Here is a 12980-nt window from a genome sequence, read left to right as displayed (position 1 = left end):
AAAAAAAGGCCAAGTATTACACAGTGTTTTCGGTGCCACACAATGAGAGAGAGATGCCACACACAGCAATGGCACGGAGGCAGACTTGCCAATATTTATCTCCCTGCAGTTATCTCAGAAAAGTATGGCAGGCAGCTGTAAAAAGGACTGCTGCACACAAAAGTGTGGACAAACACACAAGATAGCTGTGCAGAAAGGAAGGAAAAACAGGATTTGTGCTTTGAAAAAAGCAGTTGGTTTACACAGCGGCGTACACACAAAGCAACGCAGCTATCAGGGAGCCTTCTAGGGCAGCCCAATGAGCTACAGCGCTGAGGAAAAAAAAATGTAGCTTCCACTGTCCTGCAAACAAAAGGTGGTATTGGACAGTGGAAATCGCTACAGCACAAGCGGTTTGTGGCTTCATGTACCCTGCCTATCACTATCCCTGCTTCCGAAGAAGCTGCAGCAACCTCTCCCTACGCTCAGATCAGCAGCAGTAAGATGGCGGTCGGCGGGAACGCCCCTTTATAGCCCCTGTGACGCCGCAGAAAGCAAGACAATCACTGCAATGCCCTTCTCTAAGATGGTGGGGACTGAGATCTATGTCATCACGCTGCCCACACTCTGCGTCCACCTTCATTGGCTGAGAAATGGCGCTTTTAGCGTCATTGAAACGCGACTTTGGCGCGAAAGTCGCGTACCGCATGGCAGACCCCACACAGGGATCGGCTCGGTTTCATGAGACGCCGACTTTGCCAAAAGTCGGCGACTTATGAAAATTAACGATCCGTTTCGCTCAACCCTATCAGCCACTTCTAACAGTTGACCTCCGCTGAACAAAGCTATGCCACCTCTGTACTCCTGTTACCAATTGTGAACTGCATGTAGCCTACTTACTTATTTGTGCCTAGTAACTGTGTCAGCCTCTCATAACAGTTGTCCTCCCACGCTGAAACAAGCTAGGCCGCCTGCTTAGTCCTGCTAGCAGTTTTGAACTGCATTTAGCCACCTTTTTTATGTTAGGCCTCTGTCTGTCTGTCTGCTCCACACATTACACATTACAACTGTCCCCCCGAAACAAGCTAGGCCGCCTTGTTAGTCCTGCTAGCAGTTTAGAACTGCATGAAGCCACCGTTTTTTATTTTAGGCCTCTGTCTGTCTGTCTGTCTGTCGGCGCCACACATTACAACTGTCTGCCCCCCCCCCCCCCCGAAACAAGCTAGGCTGCCTGGTTAGTCCTGCTAGCAGTTTTGAACTGCATTTAGACACCTTTCTTTTAGGTTAGGCCTCTGTCTTTCTGTCTGTCGGCGCCATACATTACAACTGTCTCCCCCCCTGAACCAAGCTAGGCCGCCTGGGTAGTCCTGCTAGCAGTTTTGAACTGCATTTAGACACCTTTTTTTAGGTTAGGCCTCTGTATGTCTGTCTGTCTGTCGGCGCCATACATTACAACTGTCTCCCCCCCTGAAACAAGCTAGGCCGCCTGTGTACTCCTCTTACCAATGTAGAACAGCATTTAGCCTACTTATTTATTTTGTTTTAGTAACTGTGTCAGACTCTCACAACAGTTGTCCTCCACCGCTGAACCCAGCAAGGCCCCCTGTGTACTTCTCTTACCAATTGTGAACTGCATATATCATTCTTTTTTATTTTACTCCTATTCAGTGTGTCAGAGCCACTAATTACACTTGTCCTCCTCCGCTGGACCACGCTATGCCGACTGTGTACTCCTATTACAAATTTTGAACTGCAGTTAGCCACCTTTTTTAATTGTTGCCCTACTCTGTCTGTCTGAGCCACTTATTACAGTTGTCCTCCGCTGAACAAAGCTATGCCGTCTGTATACTCCACTAACAAATTTTGAACTGCATTTTGCCTACTTTCTTATTTATGCCTACTAACTGTGTCTGCCTCCCATTACAGTTGTCCTCCACTCAACAAAGCTGAGCCTCAGTTTTCATCCGATGTCAGATATTAAACTGCATTTGGCCTACTTGTTTGGTTGGGCTTACTAACGGTGTCTGCTGCTGCTCGGTGTTCTCCTCCACTGAACAAAGCAGAGCTTCAATCTTCAGGCTTTCGTCCTGCATAACACATGAAACTGCATTTGGCCTACTCGTTTCGTTGGGCCCTAGTAACGGTGTCTGCCGCTCCTTGCTTTTCTCCTCCACTGAACAAAGCTGAGCTTCAATCTTCAGGCTTTCGGCCTATAGGAAATTTTAAACTGCATTTGGCCTACTAGTTTGGTTGGGCCCTAGTAACAGTGCCTGCCGCTCCTTGCTTGTCTCCTCCACTGAACAAATCTGAGCTTCAATCTTCAGGCTTTCGGCCTATAGGAAATTTTTAACTGAATTTGGCATACTTGATTGGTTGGGCCCTAGTAACGGTGTCTGCTGCTCCTTGCTTGTCTCCTCCACTGAACAAAGCTGAGCTTCAATCTTCAGGCTTTCGGCCTATAGGAAATTTTAAACTGCATTTGGCCTACTTGTTTGGTTGGGCCCTAGTAACGGTGTCTGCCGCTCCTTGCTTGTCTCCACCACTGAACAAAGCTGAGCTTCAATCTTCAGGCTTTCGGCCTATAGGAAATTTTAAATTGCATTTGGCCTACTAGTTTGGTTGGGCCCTAGTAACGGTGTCTGCCGCTCCTTGCTTGTCTCCTCCACTGAACAAAGCTGAGCTTCAATCGTCAGGCTTTCGGCCTATAGGAAATTTTAAACTGCATTTGGCCTACTAGTTTGGTTGGGCCCTAGTAACGATGTCTGCCGCTCCTTGCTTGTCTCCTCCACTGAACAAAGCTGAGCTTCAATCTTCAGGCTTTCGGCCTACATAACACATGAAACTGAATTTGGCCTACTAGTTTGGTTGGGCCCTAGTAACGGTGTCTGCCGCTCCTTGCTTGTCTCCTCCACTGAATATAGCTGAGCTTCAATTTTCAGGCTTTCGGCCTATATCAGATATTAACCTGCATTTGGCCTACTTGTTTGGTTGGGCCTACTAACGGTGTCTGCCGCTGCTTGGTGTTCTCCTCCAATGAACAAAGCAGTGCCGCCTGTTTACTCCTGTTACCAATTTTGAACTGCATTTAGCCTACTTTGTTTTTTGGGACTATATCTGTGTTTCCTCCTCATCCTGCCCATTGCCCAGCCACTGCTAGATGAGTCTGCTGGTACATTGACCCAGACCACTACATTCCCCTTGCACTCTACACAGCCAGAATCTGACCCTGCTGAAAGTCAGGTTCCCCTTCCCGCATACTATACCACCTTACACGGGGACAAAGGGGAAGGTGCAGATGAAAGTGCAGGTTCCTTCATCAGGTGGGGGAGCATACTCATTGGTGACGTCACTGGCACAGGGCCCCTCATAGTATGCAAAAGTGTCTCTGCCGGTGGGAGGCGCCCCCGCCGTCAAACACACTGCCGTACTTTGAGGGGCCCTGTGCCAGTGCCAATGCAAACAAGTGGGCCCCCCCTGCTTGCTCGGGATCACAGCATTTGCAAAGTTTTAATACTTACCTCTCCCGGCTCCACTGCCGTGACGTAGTCCGCGTTTCCTGGGCCCACAAAAAACTTGAGCCAGCCCTACCCCCCTCCCCACAACTTTAGCCAAATGACCCCCAATTTTCAATGCCTAACTATTATTATAAGGTAAATTGAGATTCACAAGCTTAAGTGACAAGAATTGATGTTTTTGACATTAAAATGGGCACTGTTGGTGTTTTCCTGTCCTCCACTCACTGCCGACTTTGATTCCCCATTGACTTACATTGGGTTTCGTGTTTCGGTCGATCCCCGACTTTTCGCGATAATCGGCCGATTTCACTCGACCCGACTTTTGACAAAGTCGGGTTTCGCGAAACCCGACTCGATCCTAAGAAAGTAAAAGTCGCTCAACCCTAGCAGTGAGTAGTTAGTGGTGTGGGACCAGAGCAGCGCCTATAAAAGATGAAGAGAGGGGCTGGTAAGTATAAGACTAGGGTCAGGGAGCTGAAATAAAAGAATCGCCGGAATGGTGCTTTAAAGGGAAGGTGCCTCCAATTTTTTTTTCCAGCGATTGAAAAAATGTAAAGAATTTATGTTTGAATTTTCTTAAAAAATATTATCATTTGTTTATAATTTAGTAAAATATGAAAAATAATTTTAAAAGGTTTGGCATTTCCACTTTTAAACACTAGGGGGAGCAGCTAATGAAATTTTACAAAAACCTAGTTTACAACTAGCTCACATTACTGCACTGCAGTAATTATGGGCAGAGTCTGCTGACATGGGTGTGATGTCTCCTCTCCTCCCCTCCTGGGTGTTTGCTAAGGGATAAGAGAGGATGATATTCAGGAATCCAGTGAGCAGCCATTTTGTTGGTGACTGCAGAGTAAGGCCGGGATCACACATACGCGAGGTACGACCGAGTCTCGCAGGTGAAAACCCAGCTCTGGCGCCGGCACTCCAGAGCGGAGCATGCGGCCACACAGCAATACATGGAGCTGCATGCTCCGCTCCGGAGTGCCGGAGCCAGAGCTGGGTTTTCACCTGCGAGACTCAGTCGTATCTCGCGTATGTGTGATCCCGGCCTTATACTGACAAGTAGACAGTCACAGAGGATAGCAGGCAGCAAGGATTCTGTGGGATATATGGTGGAGGGAGCAGGGTGACAGCAGCACAGAGTATTTCAGGAGAGCAGTGTACTGGTCTATGGGGGGCACCCTGTTCGGTGCGCGGAGCAGCCAGGGATTGTACATAGAGCGCTGTCTTTTATACACATGGATGGACCGTCTGCTCCACAGAAATCCCGGAAACATTTCTGTGGATTGACAGCCTATTCTGATCCAGACATTGCATGCAAAGACCCCATTCCCCTCCTCAGATCCTGTTCTGGCGATGTGTGAAAGCGAGGCGACAGGCGCAGTTGGGGTGATGCTGGGGGGAAATGTAGCCCTATAGTAACGATAAAAATGAGATGCCTCTCTTCAGCTGCCTCACCAGCCTTCCCCTCACAGGACCTATCTGGAGGTTATGCTGCCCCCTCTATTATCCCAGACCCGTGTACAGCTGCTCAACCAGAACCACCATAGAGTGGGTCCCCTTTCTGAAGATAATACTGCCATAGTGTTCTCACATACAGTAATACTGCCATATAGAGCACCCATAATACTGTCCTATAGTTCTCACATACCATCATATAGATCGCAAATAACGACGCCATAGTGTTCTCACATAATACCGCCATATAGATCACACATAATACTGTCCTATATTTCTCACATAATACCATCATATAGATCGCAAATAATGACGCCATAGTGTTCTCACATAATACCGACATATAGAGCACACATAATACCGCCATATACTTCTCACATAATACCGCCATATAGATCACACATAACAGGGGGAGAGAGGAGTGCATAAGAGAAGATTAGATACACAGCTCAGTCAGTATCATACAGGATAGGATTAGATACACGGCTCAGCAGTCAGTATCACAAAGGATAACATTAGATACACGACTCAGCAGTCAATATCACACAGGTGAGGATTAGATACACGTCTCAGCACAGTATCACACAGGGTAGGATTAGATACAAGGCTCAGCACAGTATCACACAGGAGAGGATTAGATACACATCTCAGCACAGTATCACACAGGGTAGGATTAGATACAAGGCTCAGCACAGTATCACACAGGAGAGGATTAGATACATGGCTCAGCATACAGTATCACACAGGACAGGATTAGATACACGGCTCAGCACAGTATCACACAGGGTAGGATTAGATACATGGCTCAGCAGACAGCATCACACAGGAGAGGATTAGATACACAGCTCAGTCAGTATCACACAGGATAGGATTAGATGCATGGCTCAGCAGACAGTATCACACAGGAGAGGATTAGATACACAGCTCAGTCAGTGTCACACAGGATAGGATTAGATGCATGGCTCAGCAGACAGTATCACACAGGAGAGGATTAGATACACAGCTCAGTCAGTATCACAGGATAGGATTAGATGCATGGCTCAGCAGAGAGTATCACACATGAGAGGATTAGATACATATCTCAGCACAGTATCACACAGGGTAGGATTAGATACATGGCTCAGCAGACAGTATCACACAGGAGAGGATTAGATACACAGCTCAGTATCACACAGGAGAATATTAGATGCATGGCTCAGCAGACAGTATCACACAGGAGAGGAGTAGATACACAGCTCAGTCAGTAGCACACAGGATAGGATTAGATGCATGGCTCAGCAGACAGTATCACACAGGAGAGGAGTAGATACACAGTCAGCAGAGTAACACACATGGAGGAGATACACTGCTTAGAGTCAGCATCACAAAGGATAGGATTAGATTGCCTCTCCCCCTCCCCCACTGATATTTACTTCACTGCTCCGCTGCTAAGTCCTTTCTCCCTCCCGTCCTTGGTCTCCTCCTTCTCCTCCTATAACCGCAGGGCTCCTGCGATTATACTGGGAAACTGGAGCTCACAGATGCACTGTGAGCACCAGAAAGATGGCGCCGATCTCCTGCCTCTGCTGTGGTGTGGACGGCCCAGGGGGCGTGGCCAGATCACAGCAGGGAGCAGCTCAATGTAAAGTATAGGGTTGGATGCCGACCATAGATGTCTATGCCCAGGGCTGCCGTATTTGCAGAGTGTAAGTGTCGTTCAGCTACACTTACACTCCTGCAAAGCAAAATGGCGGAGCCCAGTGGCTGAAAAAAAAAATAATAAAAAAAATGTTAAAGTTGAAAAATGTAAATTTGTATTAAAAATAATTGTTTATATGAACAATCATTTTTAATATAAAAAATAAAATGCGGCACCATCTCCCACTCTTGAGCCCCTTCACATCAGATAAAGTGGCTCTGGTCTTTGATATGCTTTTTAAATGATTTCCCACTCCCTTGTGCTTTCAATAGATGCTCCTTTTATTGAAATATGAAATAGTTAAAAAATGATGATTATCCCAATGCGCTATGTGCTACAAGTCTTTGCTCTCTAATCTATATAATACAGAGTGAATAAAATGAGACTGAAACTTTTAACCAGTGATTTACTGTTTCCCTTTTTCTAAATAAGCATGAAAAACTAATTTTATGTGTAATGTATTTCAGGATATTTGCTTAAAAGCAGGCTATGCATTGGCTCTTTTTGCTTACAACAATACATTGCAACAATTCTACATTTTGGAGAACGGTGGCATTGAAATATCCATTTATGAACCTTTCTTACAATCTGAAATTGAAGCCCACAGAGCATTATCTGCATTTCAGGTAACTATTGTCCAAACTAACATTAACCTTAAACATTTAATTTAAAGACTTTTTGGGCAGTGCTATGAATCTAGGTATTCATTTAGCAATCTTCCTTATTGGCACTGTTTGCTGTAAAATATGACGAGTACATATATAAAAGTATATGGTTTGGCAAATAGAAAAGTGAGGCTGCACTAAAATATGGCCTAAGGGGTCCTGTTAATAATAGGATTTGGAGGGACTGTAGTTTAAACTGACAGGGAGCAGAAAGTGTTAAGGCCCCGTCACACACAGCGACGCTGCAGCGATACAGACAACGATGCTGATCGCTGCAGCGTCGCTGTTTTGTCGCTGTGTGGTCGCTGGGGAGCTGTCACACAGACCGCTCTCCAGCGACCAACGATGCCGAGGTCCCCGGGTAACCAGGGTAAACATTGGGTTACTAAGCGCAGGGCCGCGCTTAGTAACCCGATGTTTACCGTGGTTACCAGCGTAAAAGTAAAAAAAAAAAAACCGTACATACTCACATTCCGGTGTCCTTCAGGTCCCTTGCAGTCTGCTTCCCGCTCTGACTGAGTGCCGCCGTAAAGTGAAAGCAGATCACAGCGGTGACGTCACCGCTGTGATCTGCTCTTACTTTCCGGCCGGCAGTCAGTCAGAGCGGGAAGCAGACTGCAAGGGACCTGAAGGACACCGGAATGTGAGTATGTACGTTTTTTTTTTTTTACTTTTACGCTGGTAACCATGGTAAACATCGGGTTACTAAGCGCGGCCCTGCGCTTAGTAACCCGATGTTTACCCTGGTTACCAGTGAAGACATCGCTGGATCGGTGTCACACACACCGATTCAGCGATGTCAGCGGGACCTCAACGACCAAAAAAAGGTCCAGGCCATTCCGACACGACCAGCGATCTCACAGCAGGGGCTGGGTCGCTGGTACGTGTCAAACACAGCGAGATCGCTACTGAGGTCGCTGTTGCGTCACAAAACTTGTGACTCAGCAGCGATCTCGCTAGCGATCTCGCTATGTGAGACGGGGCCTTTAGTGTTATAACGGGCAAGGGGGTTAAAATAATAAAATTACCTGATTAAGAAGGGTATGGAGCCAATGTATGACAGCAGACCTTCAGAGAGCTATCTTTCCACTTTCAGCATGTCGAAAAAAAACAAATGTTCAGTCATAAAAACTGTTGAGTCAATGTTATTTGCAAAGCGACAGTGGCCATTTTTGCCAAAGTTCCAAAGAGGGCCGGTCTTCCATGTGTGCTTAAGTCCTGAGATGGCACTCCTTATGGATCTTGGTGATAGAGTGATATTGAGACTGCAGATGGCTATGTCTCGGCATAGAAGTGGGAGAGTGTGTAGCAGTTGTCTGACATTTCCTATAGCAGGGGTGGGTAATCTTAGGCCTCAGGGCCATTTACGGCCTCGATGACCTTTTATTGGGCCCCTGACCAGATGCTCAGAGACCGCATTCTTAGGCAGGGAGGTGTATTTTGACTACAACCAGCTCATTAATTTCTTCCTGCTCTGTTAGCACACACATGCAGTGTTCACTACTGAACACTGAAGGGCATGCAATGAAAGATTATGTCCTGAAACCAGTGCCAGAGTCAAGATGCACTTTGTGGGTGGAGTTTGTACGGCCCCCAAAGGATGGTATAAATATCGAAATGGCCCTTGGCAGAAAAGATTCCCCACCCCTTTCCTATAGTAAGGGAGCTTAGTACTGCATGTGAGCGACTTAGCCAGAAGCTAGGAGGCGACACTCGGACAGCTTCAGACTGGCCATAGAAGGATTTTCAGTCACTTTAGCCTGATTCATCCAGAACTCAGGCAGCCGGTGAATATAAATGTATATGTACATATACAGTGGGTGCGGAAAGTATTCAGACCCCTTTAAGTTTTTCACACTTTGTTTCATTGCAGCCATTTGTTAAATTCACAAAAGTTCATTTTTTCACATTAATGTACACTCCGCACTCCATCTTGACTGAAAAAAAAACAGAAATGTAGTAATTTTTGCAAATTTATTAAGAAAGAAAAACTGAAATATCAGTCCCTCTGCTCAGTATTGAGTAAAAGCACCCTTTTGAGCTAGTACAGCCATGAGTCTTCTTGGGAATGATGCAACAAGTTTTTCACACCTAGATTTGGGGATCCACTGCCATTCTTCCTTGCAAATCCTCTCCAGTTCCGTCAGGATGGATGGTGAACAGCCATTTTCAGGTCTCTCCAGAGATGCTCAATTGGGTTTAGGTCAGGGCTCTGGCTTGGGCAATCAAGAATGGTCACAGAGTTGTTCTGAAGCCACTCCTTTGTTATTTTAGCTGTGTGCTTATGGTCATTGTCTTGTTGGAAGGTGAATCTTCGGCCAAGTCTGAGGTCCAGAGCACTCTGGATGAGGTTTTTATCCAGGATATCTCTGTACTTGGCCGCATTCATGTTTCCTTCAATGACAACCATTCATCCTGTCCCTGTAGGTGAAAAACACCCCCATAGTATGATGATGCCACCACCATGTTTCACTGTTGGGACTGTATAGGGCAGGTGATGAGCAGTGCCTGGTTTTCTCCACACATACCGCTTAGAATTATCACCAAAAAGGTCTATCTTCATCTCATCAGACCAGAGAATCTTATTTCTCATAGTCTGGGAGTCCTTTATGTGTTTTTTAGAAAACTCTATGTGGGCTTTCATGTGTCTTGAGGAGAGTCTTCCGTCAGGCAATTCTGCCATAAAACTCAACTGGTGGGCGGCTGCAGTGATAGTTGACTTTGTGGAACTTTCTCCCATCTCCCTACTGCATCTCTGGAGCTCAGCCACAGTGATCTTGAGGTTCTTCTTTACCTCTCTCACCAAGGCTTTTCTCCATGATTGCTCAGTTTGGTTGGACGGCCATGTCCAGGAAACTTCTGGTGGTCCTGGACAGTAGTGTCCAGAGATGTAACAGAGTTCCCAACTTTTAGATTCCAATGCAGAGCCGGTGTTACGGAACTGCAACACAGAACTAGGACAGAAGGGAGAAAACTGACTCTGCACTGAGACTAGGCAGATACCCTACAATGGAGTGGGTGACCCATTCCTTGTGAATAGACCCACCGACTATCCTAGGTTAATCTCAGCGAAGACCTATAGATAGGGGGAAGGAGGTCCCTGAAAGATCTAAGGACTGGGTATAAAAACAGGTCACCTCCTAATAGAAACACAGAGACAGCTGCAGAAACCAACTGAAAACAGAAACTAAAGATCTAAACTAAAGAACCAGAGATCCCAGAACTGCACAATATCAAACACAAAAAGCTATCAAAGCACCTAGCCAGAACTCAAGTGGATTAACACTGTTGTCCATTAAGGAATGGGAGAGGCAGGTGCTGGGTATTAAAGGGTGATACAATCACCTGACCTAAGACAACCCAACACCAGGGGAAAAAGACCAGCAGCCAGAAAACCACAAAAAGATGGTCAAAAAACAAAACAGATTCTAACAGTACCTCCCCTTTTACGAGGATCCTCCGGATCCTCTTGGCCGAGCCTTATTTGGAAATCTCTTGTGAAAAGCCTTAATCAGCCTTGAGGCCGAGACGTCCTCAGCTTTCACCCAGCAATTATCCCTGGGACCGAAACCCTTCCAGGACACGAGATACTGCAACCTTCCTCTGTGCCACCTGGAATCTAAAATGCGTGAAATCTCAAACTTGCCATCCTCATCAACTGGAGGAACAGTCGGCATCGCCTCCTTATCTGGTGTGTTAACTTTCTTCAGTAAAGATACCTGGAAAACTGAATTAATTCACCAGGACGAGGGGATGTCTAATCTCACCGCTGCCGAGTTGACGACATGAATCACTTTGAAGCGTCCTACAAACTTAGGCCCCAGTTTTTTAGAAGGGATCTTCAAACGCAGATTCCTAGAGGACAACCAAACCATGTCCCCAACTGCAAACAACGCCTCCCTTCTTTTCTTGTCAAAATATTTCTTTGACTTCCTATTTGCCTTTTTCAGATTATGGCGCACATTGGTCCAAACCCTGTCCAAATTTCCAGAAAAACTCTCCTCCTTAGGCACCGCTGCCCCAATTTTTGAAAATGGATGAATGATGGATGCCTCCCTGTACAGCAAAAAAAGGAGAACACCCAGCTGAGGAAGATGTATGATTATTAAGAGCAAACTTAGGTAGTGGTAGATATTCCGACCATATCTCCTGATTGTCTGCTACAAAACATCTAAAAAACTGCTCGAGGTCCCGTTTCTTCCTTTCAGTCTGTCCATTGGACTCTGGGTGATAACCTGACGAAAATGACAAATGAACCTTTAATCTGTCACAAAAAGCACGCCAAAAGCGAGCCACAAAACTGTGGTCCTCTATCAGAGCCAATGTCCTTGGGAACCCCATGGAGCCTGGCAATCTCTTTCACAAATACCTTAGCTAGAGTCTTGGCATAGGGTAATTTATTGAACGGGACCAGATGACACATCTTAATAAACTGGTCCACAACAACCCAGATGACAGAAAAACCCTCAGGTTATGGTGATAAAATCCATAGGGGTCGAGCCGCATATTCATCACTGTAATGAGCGGCACCACATGACTGCTCATACAGGACAAGCTGCGGTGCTGAGAGGAAGCATCGAGGGAGCTGGGTGAGTATTTTATTTCCAGCGGGCGGGCGCACAGGGGGTGGGAGGGGGGAGGTGACAAGGAACTTGATTTTAAAGACAAAAATAATAAAAAAAACATTGATTTTTCATTCCTTCTCTCCAGCGAACGCTGCTGGAGAGAAGGGATGAATGGCGGCTTCAGCACCACGCTGGGGACAGCGCTTACTGTAGCGCTGTCTCCTTCACGGTCCGTGTGGCACTCGGTCGGCACACGGGCAGCACACGGCTGTCGCACATGTGCCACACTGATGTGCCACGTGAGCTCACGGATACACGGACACGGATAACTCTGGTACTGATTTTTCCGGTACCGGAATTATCTGGACGTGTGATACTGGCCTAAGGGTGCTATTTAACTGTGCAGTTCTTGTGCTTTTTTTCTCTATAGGCTTCTATGTGGAGCCTATAAAAACACATGTAAAAAACTGCAGTGTTTTTTTTTTTTTTAAGAAATGGGTGTGGCTATGAGCGTGGTTAAAATCAGCCACAACACGCCACATGTTTTGTCCCTATTTCTCTTCTGTAAAAGTTGGAAAGTATGCCAAAGCGGATATAAATCTGCCATTGGTTCCTGCTATATAATACCAACCAAAATGTAGAAGCCTCAACTACCAAAAAAAGCTTCCTCCTCATCCCAGTCCAGACTCACTTCATGGATAGCCTTAGGTCTGTACTTCTAAGTACAGACCTGGGAATCACCCCTGTATTATCAAATATGTAATCTTCTCAACCCCTATGGGACTCTTCTTCTGATTCCTTATCAGATGAAGCTCCATCAACACTGGATGTGATTGTCACGGGGAGACTAGGTGAGCGAGAGCTAATAACCCGGGCCCCTGCAATTTCCCTCAGACTAGGGAAATCCTGACTGACCCTCTACCTGGAGTTTACACTGATGGTGTGCATGTCCAGGCCTCGAACCTCACCCTGTCTCCTGTTTCAACCCTAGGCTGAAACCTCCGCCCACCACCCAGTGAAGAGGTAATACACCAATACCCACAGTTAGCACAGACAAGGATAAAGGAAAATATACACCACGCCGCAGTCACTCAGGAATACACTATAAATGTGC

The 12980-nt window shown here is 46.3% G+C and overlaps 1 protein-coding gene across 1 annotated transcript in view; it reads left to right on the top strand.

The window, feature by feature from the left end:
- ANKAR (ankyrin and armadillo repeat containing) overlaps window positions 1-12980 on the top strand; it is an 898322-nt gene that overhangs the window by 740562 nt on the left and 144780 nt on the right. The window contains exon 21 of the mRNA XM_077275585.1: window positions 7104-7262. Coding sequence (XP_077131700.1) covers window positions 7104-7262 — 159 coding nt within the window. The remainder of the gene's footprint in view (window positions 1-7103; window positions 7263-12980) is intronic.

Source organism: Ranitomeya variabilis, chromosome 7 (genome assembly GCF_051348905.1).
Source record: "Ranitomeya variabilis isolate aRanVar5 chromosome 7, aRanVar5.hap1, whole genome shotgun sequence".
NCBI classification, from domain to species: domain Eukaryota; kingdom Metazoa; phylum Chordata; class Amphibia; order Anura; family Dendrobatidae; genus Ranitomeya; species Ranitomeya variabilis.
This window is presented reverse-complemented; position numbering and strand designations above follow the sequence as displayed.